Source organism: Chiloscyllium punctatum, chromosome 38 (genome assembly GCF_047496795.1).
Source record: "Chiloscyllium punctatum isolate Juve2018m chromosome 38, sChiPun1.3, whole genome shotgun sequence".
Taxonomy (NCBI): domain Eukaryota; kingdom Metazoa; phylum Chordata; class Chondrichthyes; order Orectolobiformes; family Hemiscylliidae; genus Chiloscyllium; species Chiloscyllium punctatum.
The window spans coordinates 45,273,888-45,288,713 of record NC_092776.1 but is presented as its reverse complement, the minus strand read 5'-3'; the positions used below and the strand labels follow the sequence as shown (position 1 = coordinate 45,288,713).

At 40.6% G+C, this 14,826-nt stretch overlaps 1 protein-coding gene across 2 annotated transcripts in view; it reads right to left on the bottom strand.

The window, feature by feature from the left end:
* plce1 (phospholipase C, epsilon 1) overlaps nt 1–14,826 on the bottom strand; it is a 366,594-nt gene that overhangs the window by 22,151 nt on the left and 329,617 nt on the right. For both annotated transcript variants that reach the window (XM_072557765.1, XM_072557766.1), the window contains 4 exons: nt 13,184–13,480; nt 9,729–9,889; nt 8,341–8,602; nt 68–186 (listed from right to left, as the gene is read on the bottom strand). In XM_072557765.1, the coding sequence (XP_072413866.1) occupies nt 68–186; nt 8,341–8,602; nt 9,729–9,889; nt 13,184–13,480 (839 nt within the window). The remainder of the gene's footprint in view (nt 1–67; nt 187–8,340; nt 8,603–9,728; nt 9,890–13,183; nt 13,481–14,826) is intronic.

Sequence of the window (14,826 nt, the reverse complement as noted above, 5' to 3'; positions counted from 1 at the left end):
ATAATCAAATTGTTCAACAGATTCCAATTAAAGTCTGTGGTGCATGAACAAATCATTCTGCTATTACCACTGATGAAGGTATAAGGTTTCCAGTGTTGTTTTCTTCCATCCTTCGGCTATAAATGAAGAGACTAGATATCTCCAGAGATTCATTGTGAGAATTTCTTAGTTGTAGATGTCTGTATCCTGAGAGAAATAAAAAAATTAAGAAAGTTGAATATTTTAGGTATCAGATTTAACCTTTGTCATCATATTCTTTTCATCACATAATCTATGACTGGTCCTTTATGATATTAAAACAGAAGTCAAATAAATTCCTCTTTGAGCCTTTTCATTCCTCTCTTCGATCATTCTAATATATTGACCATCCTTGACCTAAAGGTTACCTACATTAACTTGTTGACTGGCCTTAGGTAGCTCCTTCCATACCCATCATTTTTAGAAGGACAAGGATAACAGATATAAGGGAACCCCACCACCTGCAGGTTCCTTTCCAATCCAAACACCATTCTGTCTTGGAACTATATCACCATTCCTTCACTGTCGCTGGGTCAAAATCCTGAAACTTCCTTCCTAAGGGCACCATCGGTGTTCCTGCGCCCCCATCTGCTGCAACTGTTCAATAAGGTGCCACCTTCTCAAGGGTAATTAGGGATGGACAACAAGTGTTGTCCTCCCAGCAACATACACATCCTGTAAATGAATAAACGAAAGGGTTAAGGTAGACAGACACGGTCTGATCCTGTACTGCCCTCCAATCTCTGTATCCTACCGGCCATCCTGCACAATCTCAGTGTACCATATCATACTGCTTGCTTTAATTTATGCATCTCAAGGGGGATCCAAGGGAAGCAGCCATCGAGAACAGCCATCAAGCTGCCAATCACTGCAATTTGCAGTTCAGCAATGGGCTGTAGGGCAGCTTAATGCCTTCTTCACTTGCAGCAGAGGAGCTTTTAGCCTTTTTGAAACGATCGTCTGATACTGATTGCATGTCACCTGATGGCCTTGGAAGTTTTTTTTCCCAATCTAAAAGAGACACTCAATCAACAAACCATTTTCCACTTTTCCCTATTACTGTAGAACAAGGTCATTAATTTTCAGAGTTGCACTTCAACTGTCAGCAGCAGCTATTGCAAACAAAAACTGAAGCTCACTTGCATTATAAAAGCCAGTATCCATCAGCATGAACAGGCTGAATACAATCAGCAAACCTCTCACCTCCATTGTTAAATTTCCAACCCCTGTAGACTGAATGGACAACAGTTCATTCATGGGATGAGGGCATCACTGGTTAGGCCAGCATTTATTGCCCATCCCTAATGGCCCAGATTATTTAAGCATGTGCTTCCTTTTCCCTGTAATTAATGGCTGAGCAATTTTATGCTTTTAGGAAGACTCCAAGTGCTGACATTAAATTGCAGTGTTCTTTCCTCACAGATAACCATTCAAGATTAGCTGCTTTCATTTGTCATTAGACCTGGGAAGTAACTATTTAGCCATGCCTTTTGGGCTTCAGGCCACAGCCTGTTTACTGCCAGGTCCCAGCTACATCCATGTGGTATTTGACAACTCTACAGCGAGTGACAATAGTAGAGGGATAGCCTTCAGTGATCGGGTTACAGTAAACTAAAGGGGGACAAGCTCAGCCTGTGATTTCCTCTCTATTACAATGGATGGACTGAAAGCCACAAGCTAAGAGTCCATTATGATCACTTTAAGGCCTTTACTAGCACAGGTTGATGGCTTGTTTACAGGGATGGCTCTTCAAAACCCAACTCAAAATTGCAGAAAGGTCTTGCCAAGATGCAAATTCCTTTTCTTTTAAATGTAATTAGTCACAGAGGAAAAGTTGTCAGACCATACAACTGCAGCTGTGATGCCACAAACCTTAAAGTATGAATATGTTTTTAGAAAAAGGTACAAAGTCATTAAGGCCAAATAAGGCACTCACCCACTTTCCCCAAACATCTCAATTCAATCTCTCCAGAAGGTCAACCAATTGCATTTCAAAACACCTCCCCTGTTCACTTCAATGTCTTGTCCTGTTAATGTACTCCACAACTATGTTGCTCTCATGATGAACACATTCTGCTTATTTTCTTCCATGATTTCACTATCGCACTTTACTGTGATCACTTTTGGCAAGTTCATTCAAACTTCAAAACTTCACCTCAGTCAATCTCTTTTTCAAATAAGCCAACTTTTGCAGTCTTCCCACATAACTTGCTGATGTCCCGAAGAGCTAAATCAATTAACCATTACCAATTCTTCACTGTGTAAAGAAAGTGGATCTTAGTTCTCTGCTATGCTTGTGTAATAAGTGGCCTTATCACCCAGAGGTTAGGAAGAAGAAACTGGTCTGCATTTCTATTTTAGATCCCTATCCAGAAATCCCTGGAATGCTCAAATATTGAAAACCCTGGGAGTAAATTTGGACGAGGATGAGGGATATTTTAGTAAACCTGTCATGCTTTTTGCAGTCAATAAGCCAGTCAATTCTCCATTAAAACACAAATATTAAATTGATATTTAGATGAGATACAAGAACCGAGCAAGAAATCGCTGTTGGATCCAATTTTTGACTTTGTGTAAATAAATGAATATTGAGAGTTACAACTGAGCAGAATATCTCCAGAAGAGTAGCGGCTGAGATAAATGAATAAGTAATAATTACTAAGTTATTACTCTCTGTAGCCACCCAAGGGAATAATATCTTCCCCTTGATTAAGTGACTTGAACAAAACAGAATATGCCAAATGGGGTATGATCTGAATTTTGTTTAATAATGCTACAAAGAAATAACGGGCACAAAAGACCAGTTAGTGAGCCACACCTATCCACATCTCTTTTGGAACTGGAACTTGATCTTTCATTAAGTTACAGTGTCTGACATTTCCAACAGAATAGCTTGGCAGTACATATTTTATCTTTCACAACACAGAACAGGAGTAGACGATTCAGCCCTTTGAGTCTGTTCCATCATACAATGAGATCATGGCTGACTTATGGCCTAACTCCATATATATTCTTCTGGCTCCAATCCCCTAATTGCTTTGCTTAACAAAAAATGTATCTACTTCAAATTTAAAATTAACAATTGATCTTGCATCAACTGATGTTCATGGAAGAGAGTTCTAATGATATACCACCCTGAGTGTAGAAGTGCTTCCTTACATCTCTCCTGAATGGTCTGGTCATAATTTGTAGACTATCCCCCAAGATCTGGAATCCCCAACTAGTGAAAATAGTTTATCATTATCCACCATGGCTTAAATACTTCAATCAGATCACACTTTAACCTTCTAAATTCTAGAGAAAACAGGCCGAATTTGTATAATCTCCCCTCATAACAACCTCAAGTCCAGGTTTCATTCTTGCTAACCTACTCCCCCCACTTCAAGCCAGTATTCCCCTCCTTAGGTGTGGTGCCCAGAACTGATCACTGTTCCCAAGCAGGGTCTAACCAGGGTTACATATAACTGCAGCATAACCTTTACATCCTAGTATTCCAGTCCTCTACAAATAAAGACCAGCATTCCATTCACTCTCCTGATCATTTTCTTTACCTGCTGGTGGTACTTTAAAGTTTTACACACCTGAACCCCCAAGTAAATAATTATTCACCCAATCTCAGTGTCTAAACTCAAGTACTATGAACCACAGGTCTGACATACATAACTACAGCCCATGCCATGAGCAAAGTGTAGCTGTAATATGTGCCACAGCCACAGAATGACAAGGTTCTGGATTAGTGGTGCTGGAAGAGCACAGCAGTTCAGGCAGCATCCAACAAGCAGCGAAATAGACGTTTCGGGCAAAAGCCCTTCATCAGGAATAAAGGCAGTGAGCCTGAAGTATGGAGAGATAAGCTAGAGGAGGGTGGGGTGGGGAGAAAGTATCATAGAGTACAATGGGTGAGTGGGGGAGGAGATGAAGGTGATAGGTCAGGGAGGGGAGGGTGGAGTGGATAGGTGGAAAAGGAGCTAGGCAGGTCGGACAAGTCCGGACAAGTCAAGGGGACAGTGCTGAACTGGAAGTTTGGAACTAGGATGAGGTGGGGGAAGGGGAAATGAGGAAGCTGTTGAAGTCCACATTGTTGCCCTGGGGTTGAAGTGTTCAGAGGCAGAAGATGAGGCGTTCTTCCTCCAGGTGTCTGGTGGTGAGGGAGCGACGGTGAAGGAGGCCCAGGACCTCCATGTCCTCGGCAGAGTGGTAGGGGGAGTTGAAATGTTGGGACAAGGGTCAATGCAACCATTTGGATACAGTAGAATGCAGGATTCCAACTTAAGTTTAAAATGTTCTATGCCTATTATCCATTAAGAGACATCACCTTGAAAGTATCTATGGTTATAAGTTTACAATCTTCTGACTTTGCCTACTAAGCAGTCTGCAAACACACAGAAATCAATTGCTTTGTTGTAATGTCCCCTTTCCAACTTATAATATGCTCTGTTTTAAAACAAAAAGTCATGTAGTTAACCAATAACTGACTAGTGGATGATTGTTAAACCAAGGTGGAACTAGTTTAGTGTGGGAACATGGTTGGTGTGGACTGGTTGGGACTGAAGGGTCTGTTCCCATGCTGTACGACACTCTGACATGGTGCAAGCAGTGGACATTCATGTTTAATGCTCTGAAACACCCAGCAGTATGAAGAATCCACAAAATGTCCAAAGAATACCGACAGAAGAAAATTCTGCAGTGGTAAGTGATGAACTACGCCTTTAAGAAAAGACAGTTCCGGAAATAAAATGTTTAAACTGAATGCCAGAAGCAACAGCTGCAGAACTGAACTGGAGCTGCAAGAAAGCTGTTCTAAAAGTTCAAACAAAACAGGGAAATGCTGTTAAGGCCTGAAAATCCACTATTAAAAATCAGGAATATCTTTTAAAAGTTGAAAAGCCTGCAATGAGCATTTTGAAACGGGAAAAGATGGAAATATGCCATTTTGTCCCTAGTTAAAGAGAAGCTAAAAAGGATATTCATTTGCTATTTTCAGATGGCTGAGAAGTTTTAAAAACTTTGGAAATGAATTAAAGTAGGTTCAAGAGGTTTACTGCAATAGCATTGAAAAAGTTTAAGCCTTCAGACAGCTTAGAAACATAGTGTGGAAGTGCTGGTGTTGGACTGGGTTGGATAAAGTCAAAAACCACATGACACCAGGTTATAGTCCAATGAGTTTATTTGAAAACACAGGCCACAACGGGAGACGTGTATGTGTGCTGGATTGATGGCCAACAAAGGAAGGTCAAAGGTGTATTGTCAGAATGCTTACAAAATTCCATAATTTTAACTGGGTCATAGCAAACCTCTCAACAGATTTTAAGTGTTCAAACAGCATTCAGGGTTGTAGTTTCTAGAATCAGATGTGTCGGATGCAGAGAAAAACAAGCCTTTAAGATTTGTTTAGCAACTGGGGATAAATGTCTACACAGATTTACTGTGTTAGCATTCACAGCTGCAGAGCTAAAAGATATACATCACGTTAAAAGATGGATTCAGAGTCAGATAAGACTTCCATGTTCATCAATTAGAATTCATTTAGACAGGAGCCTTACAGATCCGTAAACTTCTTCATGAGCAGTTGCAGATACAGGCCACTGAACACAGGCTTCAAAACACAACAGCAACCTTCAAACAAAATCCTTTTTTACCTTCCTGCCAATTTTGGATTTAATTTTCCAAATCGTACTGTATCCCATGCATCTTACTTCGTTGATCAATCCCCAAGGTGAGAGATTTTGGCAAAAACCTTATGGAAGCCCATGTAAATTACATCCACTGGAATATCCTTATCCACACATCTAGTCTTATCCTTGGAAAACTCAAGCAAATTTGTCCAATATGACCTCTCCCTGACAAAGCCATGCTGACCAGAATATTGGACTCCACCTGGTAGGTAGTCTGGTTGAAATTTGCAAACTGCACATACAGTAATCATTTGGTCTGCTATAATGCCTGTTTGTAACCGATAATGCATTGTGCTGTTTTAAACAAACCATGCCATGGTGTTAATCAAATAATGTTCGATTATTCAACCAATGACATGGGCTGCTGTGATTTTAATGCCAGGCCTTGAGAGGTAAAAGTGAAATATTTTGTCTCATTAAATCCAATTCCAATAGCCACTTTAAATCAGGTACCTTACATCCACAGTCATGAAGATGAATCGGAAAGCTTGGAATTCTTTTCCTTGGAGAGAGGGGGAGCAGATCTGATCAAAGTTATCAAACTAATGAGAGAACTGTTCATGGAGAACCTATTCCAACTCTTAAAAGGATCAAGAATGAGAAGGGATGGATTTAAAGCAACTTTAAAAGAAGAAAATGAGATGTAAAAATATTTTTTTTAATGAATTATTTAAATAAAAACAATGTGCATGGGTATGAGAAAAGGCAGGAGAGTGCATTGAGACATGATGATTCATTTGAAGAGCTTGAGAAGACACAATGGGCTGGATAACCTCCCCACCTCCCCCCAACCACTGCGGCAATTCTATGATTGTATGATCATGTAGGCAATGGAATTGCTGTGTGATTTTGTCTATCTAGCAACATTCAATAGTTATAGACAATTGCCTTTTCTTGACATTTTAGCTGAAGCTAGGTAAAGAATTTCATGGATTTATAATTCCTGAATTCCTTTCCTGATCAGCATGCTATACCATTGTTCCACTAAGCACATTCTCCATATTGTATACCTGAACTTCAGTTAATTATCTTATTCTTATCTATACTGACTATCTTTCCATTAATTGTCTTGATTATGTAAAAGGTTAAAATGCTTCTAAGTCAGTTACATTGTTCCTCCTTATTTGCTCCGACCTATTTTAAGTACCATTTGCAAACATGAACATTATATTTATAATTAATCTTTCATCCAAGTCCTCAATGCATATTAATAATGGAAAAGTTCCCAACACTGATCCTCTGTGTACCCTTATAATAACTTTCAAGCCTTACAATTCTCATTTGTGATTAGATATTTTATCTTGTTACTGAAATCATTTTCTAACCAGGCTCTTGTTAAATCACTCTTTAATTCACCCAGTGACTGCTGATGCAGAATTTTGTCAAAACGTTTCCAAAAATCCATGTGCGTGATACCAGCAGTGCTCCCCTGTGCAAAATGCCAAGGATATCTTTGAAAAAAATCTGACAGGTTAATTAAACATGACATTCCTCTCTTAATACATGCTTTCTTTTGACAAGTTCTCTTTTTTCCCCCAAGTGTTCACTTGCCAGAACTCTCCAGAATGTTTTATAGAATTTTCTTGCAACAAGAACCGTCTCTTAACACTTATTTGGAGAGAGAAAGAAAATCAGGTTAATGGAAATATTCAATCATTTGTTAATATCCAATAACTTCCCCTGAATTTATTGAATTTACCAGTGAGTAATGGATAGGCTTCAGCAATTATAAGCCTAATCTTGTAAGACTTAGCAGTGAAAGTTAACCAGATATGGGTTTTTTTGTCTGTATTAAAAGATAGTAAAGTAACGTTTTATTTTCTTATCAAGTTCACCCTTTGCTTTTCCTGGAAACTGAATTTAACATGACCCTTTTTTTTCTCCTGGGTGAAAATGTATCCGGTGAGACTAATTATTAATTGTATTATTTCTTTGTACCTGGATTCCCACTGTTAAGTAGAAATTCTTTTTTTTAATCCTTGCATGAAACTTGGAAAAACAATGGAACATAGAAATTGGTTTGGGTAGTGGCACCAAATTTGGGTAAAACAGATCAGTAGCCCAATCCTGTCCATTGGAGTCTTTGTCTATTTTGAAACCACAATGCTTATCACCAAAATTATTCTTTACATTCCCACTGAAAAGATTACTTCTAGCATGATATAGCTGGAGTGAGTTTCAAATGTAATTTCATTTGCTTCAAAAAATCTAAACTGTCCCACTGTGGATCTCCTAATTTCCAGAGTCATAGTCATAAAGTCATACAGCACAGAAACAGATCCTTCGGTCCAATCAGAACATAATCCCAAACTAAACTAGTCCCACCTGCCTGCTCCTGGCCCATAGCCCTCCAAAGCTTTCCTTTTCTCAACTTCTTAGTTTATCTTACACTCCTTTGAAGTTTGCGAAAATAGTTACAATCTGTTTTGCAAAAGAACAAGAGTGATAGCAAGAAAATACAATAAAATAAAATTGATTCCAATATCATTTGTTTCAAACTACCTTTCACATTGTATCATTTCATTGAGTGTAAAATTCTCAATTATTCACATCTATTTTGATCACCATCCGACATTCAGCACGCTCTCAGCCCAACCATACATCTCAAGGTAGAAGAAGGAATTAAGTCAGTGAAAATGGTTATTACCTCTTTTAAGGGCTTTTAATTGCACCACTCTTTGAGCTGTTACAGTGGAGCTGTTATTCTCCACCACCACAAAACGTAGGAAAACAAGGTCTTCAAAGTAAATATGGAAGAAGAACTGTTCATTCCACATGGGGTTCAGGGTGTTGCGATGAATAGGCTTGGTGCGAAAGTGACAACTGTCCTGTGGCATACCGAGTACGTCAATTTCAATGCATGGACTCCCTGATGTGTTGCTGGGACAAACATACTGTCCAGAAATGATCTAGGATTGTTTTAGCATGAGAATCAGTCAGCTTCAGTATTAAAATCTCTTTTAATAATAGGTATGGTTACACAGTGACTCAAATCAACACAAGATTGATGTAATAAATGGCACTTCCAATCATCAACAACAACTTGCCACATTTAGCACCTTTCCCATGGTTTTTAAAAAAGCCTAATTCACTGGAGCATTATCACACAAGGACTGACACTGAACAAAGGGAAGGGATGTAAGGACAGGTGATTAAACGCTTGGTCAAAGCAATAGATTTCAATCAGTATCTTAAAGAGGAGAGCATTGGAGAGGAGAAGATGTTTCCAGAGTTTAGGGCCGAACATGGCAGTTACCAACAGTGGGGTGAAAGTACAAGGGGATGCCCTAGAGATTGGAGTTTGGAGCAATGTAGAGTGGTAGAAATACTCTAGCATTGGTTACAGAGATATACAGTGCACAAGTTAAATGAGCCCGACCCTCAGCTTCAAAGCACATTATGCAGGAGTAGAGTGATTATATTTGTTCAAACATTCAACCAAATGATCATTTTAGATCCCAGTATTGTTTCCAGTTGTCAATTTGTTTTTTCTTGAAGGGAAATATAAAATGGCCATTAAAAGGGCAGCTAACAGTAAAGCACAGAAAAACTGAGACACAATTCACTTCATGGCTAACCTTCATCATCAAGTAACTACTTAATCTCAAATGGGACATGACACTAATTAACATGTTGGAGTGAGATTATCTGAATTAAACAAAAAAGGCCCCAAAATGCAGAGTTATCCAATGCAGATTTAATCAACAGAAGAGATATATAATGACAGAGTGTGTTGTGCTGGTTATATTCCATACCCAGTAAATAGCTGAAAAATGTGATGCTGGAAAAGCGCAGCAGGTCAGGCAGCATCAAAGGAGCAGGAGAATCGACGTTTCGGGCATAAGCCCTTCTTCGGGAATAAAGGGCTTCCTTGGATGCTGCCTGACCTGCTGCGCTTTTCCAGCAACACATTTTTCAGTTCTGATCTCCAGCACCTGCAGTCCTCACTTTCTCCTAGTTGATTTTGTACCCAGTAAATAGGTCTACTCTTGCCTCGATAGCTGAAAGCAACAACAGACAACTTTCTGCACTTACAGTTAGAGAATGTAAGGATGGACTCATGTTCTCTATTCGTTCCAGTGGAGAGAACTGATTGTGCATTCGACAGGTTTTGTCCCATAAGACTGGTGACTTTAAGACGTAGCCACATCCACCATTGGCTTCAAACATGGCTGCATTCAGATGTATTGGGAGATCTAAGGAAAATAAGAGACAATGTCGTAATCTCAAAGATCTTCATAGTATTCTGTGGCTGAACCACTTTAGATGAGATGACCTGATGGTATTATCTCTGGAATTAATTCAGAGCTCCAGGTAATATTCTGGGAACCCCAGGTTCGAATCCCGCTATGGTGAATGCTGGAATACGAAATCAATAAAAATTTAGAATTTTTAAAATTAATTCATGGGCTGTAAGCATCAGTGGTTGGAGTATCAGTTAGTGTCCAGTGTCAATGACATTGACTTTGGTCTGGAGTCACATGTAGACTAGATGTAAGGATGGCAGTTTCCTTCCCTAAAGGACATCTTAAGAACCAGATGGGCTTTTCCAACAATCGACAATAGATTTATGATTATCATTAGACTCTTATTTCCAGATGATTGTTGAATTTAAACTCCACCATTTGCCATATGTAATTAAAACTAGGTCCTCAATACATTACCAGGATTAATAGTCTCGCAATAATACCACTAGGTCATTGCCTATCCATGAGTTAAGAATCTAATGATGAACATTATCAATTATTGGAAAAAAAAACATTTTAGAGCAAAATGTCCTTTAGGGGAGGAAATTCTAGCCTTGCCTGGTCTGGCCTACATGGGACTCCAGACCCACAGCAATGTAGTTGATTATTAATTGTCCTCTGGGCAATTGGGAAAGGGCAATAAATGTTGGCTTGTCCTCCCTTTTTTTAAAAACATGGGGTGGTCCATCGCTTTCAAAGCATCGCCCCAGAAAAATCTACAGTTTCCTTTCATTTGTATAATTGGTGGATTTGTTGGATTAGATCCGTTTTTATTTAATGTTCGATGATCAAATGAAACCTCTCAGGGTAATGCACTCAAATTAGGAGGAAGTGAGTTCAATAATATTTATGTTCATTTCAATCAATCAATCATTTAGAAACTGATTACTGAGGAAACAAGAACAACTCCGAGATCCTAGTCAATAAAACCAGTCGATAATTATTTTGTGATACAACTTGTCATTACTCACCACATTTTATCTTTGTTGATTAACTCACAAATGGAGCTAATGCATCGACCATGAAGTGCTGGTTTTCAGCAAAACTTTCCATCAGACGTTGCCCTTGGAAAAAAGTTTCCTTCACCTCATATTTCAACTCCAAAAGCACAGAATTGCTTGTCTATTGTAAACTTATGGAAAGTGTGACTTAAAGAGCCACTCAGCCTGATTGTGGCTGCAATTTCACTGGCAATTACTTCAAAGTGGATTGTTACATTTATTGCAGATATTGCCAGTGATTGCAAAGCTTCAGTGACCTTTATCTAACTAAACTGCAACAAAGTCTGCATTAACCGAGCATTAAGGGTCAAAAAGGAGAAGAGACGGTTAACTACAGGATCAGTACACTGCTGAAGACAAAGAATGGAAGCGCTGAATTCTCAGTCCAGTGCCGAATGTGCTTATCATCTACACAGAGCAGGGAGATTTTGACACTCCCCCTAAAAGTAAGATGCAAGATGTATGACACACAAATTGCTGGAAAAGCTCAGCAAGTCTGGCAGCAGCTGTGGAGAGAAATCAGAGTTAAATGAAGCTTGTCTGAATGGTAAGCTGCCTGGAGAGTCAAATCTGGAGATGTTATTCCAGCAACAATTGGGAGGAATATGTTCCAGAGAGTCTCCAAACAATGACCTCTGGGATGCTTTCTGGTCATCCAGGAGATATGCTACACCTCACGGGCAAACGTCTTTGATATCGACTAGACTTAAAGAAAGGCTTTGGAACGAATATCGAGAACGTAATGTGAGCCACTCCATTGGAAGTAAAATGGGACGACAGAATCTGCAAAGTCAGAACCAGAGCAACAGCAAATAGAGTCTCTAAAGTACTACAGGATTACTCCTTCAATAAATATAGAGAGTGGAGACCAGCTACACATTTATCACCTTATTTCCATGTCAGTTTAAATACTACAATCTGAATACCCTTCAGTTTCAACTTCAGCCGAATAGGCCATGTGACATCCTTGTGAATCTAACCACAAGCTCTGGGCAGGGAGAGGTAGGTAGTGTGCATAGATTTGAGCCCAGTGCGGTCTCCCTGTATGACTGGCAGGGCAATCAGCACAATTGTTGCTCGAGATTTATGGCATCACTCAATGCAATTTTTTCAGAAGCGACATCACTGAGAGAAAAAAAAGGAAGAGTGACCATGAGGAAGAAACAGCCTGTAATTTGTTACCAGAAAGCAATCGGAGATAGTGAGCAGCTGAGTGGCTGGGCAGTATGTGCCCAACAGCAAGACATAGCAGCAACAAGGGCTGTTCTCATAGAGAGGGGTGTCGAGCTCTTCACACTGCCTGCTCCTCACTGGGATCTGCCTGACTGGTTCTGGTGATCCGGCTCCACTTTGTGCTCCAGAACTGCAGCAACCGTCCTCCTCCCAGGCCTCCTGCAGTACTGGCAGTGGCCACTGGTGGTGCTGGAGAGCTGTTGGCCTCCAATTGCATGGTAGCAAGGTTGAAAATTCATCCGGCAGGACCCAGTAACCCTGATGGCAGCCATCAGACTGTCTGAATGGGGGCTAATTCTGTCAGGGTTCCTGGAAGTGTCCATGACCACCTACCAACTGGAAGGTCCAGTAAATTCTGCCCAGTTTGTGTACAGAGAATGAACTAGTTACACTAAGTGACCAGCATCATACTCTGAGCTACATATATTTTGTCTAATGTGGAAGAAGGCAGCTGAAGAACCAAACCAAACAAACCCTTGCCAAACCAAACAAAGTCTCATCCAATGTTAACTCAGCCAACCTTGGGAGGATTAAAGTAGTACACATGCTTGAAACAGATTCCGGTCAGATTACAAAGAAGTTACATTGTTATATTCCCAGGTCCCACCACAGTGCCTGCAGATACAGAGCAGCGTACACAACAGAGAAAAACACACTTCCAACCCATTTAAGGGGATGAGTGATATCATTAAATCAAAGCCAAAGTTCTGTGGTCGACCTGAATTTGTAACAAGTACTCAACCAACCTCTCCCTGCACAGAGCTTGTGGTTAGATTCACAAGGGTATCACATACAACAGCCTCTGGCTTACTTGACTGATGCTGAAATTGAAGGGAATTCAGATGTTCAAATTTAGAATGACCTGTAAATAAAATGATAAATGGCAAATTTTCCTTTGAACTAATGCTCTCAAATTATGTTTGGTCTTTACTCTTGCAGATGCAGCTCATGGAAGCTCCAGCGAACAAACCATGTTTATGAATGAGGGTTCGCAAATCTAGCCACTCACCATCTGTCTGATAATTGAGAGCAACCAACTGTATCCCGTGGAGCCAGAACATGAGGGGCGATGGATTGGAGGAGTCAATCCTAGTAGCAGCAGGGTATGTTCTGAGCAGCTGGCAGACCGTATGTTGGATTAATTCCTGGGAGTAACGTCGGCAAAGCCGCTTGGCAGTGTTCTCATTCACCGATGAGATGTGATAACACTTGGGTGTCCTGATGATAGCACTGAGGGAGGTGGTTGGATTAAATGGAGGAGAAGATGGCTCTTCACAGTTCTTTCTCAGACCTTCAAAAGAGGTGGCTGCATAACAAAGAAAAAAAATCATTTGATCATTCAAGGAAGCCAAAGGCTTCACACTTTCCCAAATACGATAAACAAGATCCTGCATCCTATCCTAACAGGATGGTGATTTAAAATCAGGTTTTCCTTCTGCAATTCAAGTTTACACTTGTTATTTTAATTTAACAGTACATGATCCCTTCAATAAACACACTTCTTGATGAGTTGCATCAAGTTTTTTTTTTGGAGGGATTTTCCCTGTGAGGTTCAATGAGATTACTGCACCAAACCAAACTCACCACATTAATTGTCTACCCTGCCCCTATGCTGTGTCTCACATCTAGTTTCCACCCAATCTTATTATCCGCCATTCCTGGAACAACTCATCACTCAGTGGATATTTGCTGAAAGATCAGCATCCCTTGCACCTGTGCCATCTTTGAAAGACCTAGATAAGTGTCGACAATCTGCCCTTACTCCTCACTAGCAGCAGAATGGCACAGCAGCCACAAACCCATGCTCCCCTTGGCACTGAGCCAACATGGCTGACACTGCCTTGTGCATGCAACCACGCTCTCTCACACTTGTTTTACCACCGCATCACACTTTGCCACTCCGTAGTTCCATCCTGTTTCAACACCCTCTGAGTGCTATCCTGTCCCCAGTGCGCGCTGGAGACCTGCAACTTAACATTGTCCAGTAAATGCCCACTGGATACCCACAGCTTGTCACTGCCTAATAGGTGTCAAGCAATCAGACAATTCCAAACATGAGCTTTTATTCATAGAACAATGAAAGAGAAGCAATAGAGACTATCATATGATCACATAATGCAAACTAGATTTAGGGATCATGACCAATGACTAATTTACAGGCTATGATGGTTTGCTGCACCCAACTCCCATCTACCGGAACCAAGGGTCAGTCAGGTCCTACCTGCCTTGCAGCATCCAATGTAGTGGAGTCTGTCATGGACAACTCCAATTTCCCCCACTCCAACATCCATACTCTGCTCCCTGGATACCTGCTCCCTTCTCTCCAATTTGTAAATATCCAGCACACCATCCTATTGTCTACTCCAAGGGTGCAGAGCACAGTATGCCAGGATGATGCCACACATACTCCCTTACCCCAGTAACCCACTAGGTAAGGCCCCTGGACTCTCAAACACACTGGGTACACATGAGTGCTCCAGGATGTAGGAATGGTGACACCCCTCCAGGAAGTGGGAACAGAATCACAGATCATCTGATCATGGATGGAATGGAACCTCTTTCTGGTGATGAATGCCATAGTGTTGTGATACTGTGTTGGCCCTGTCAGTGCCGCGTGGGTACAGTCGCTGGCATCCTGTACCTGGGAGACAG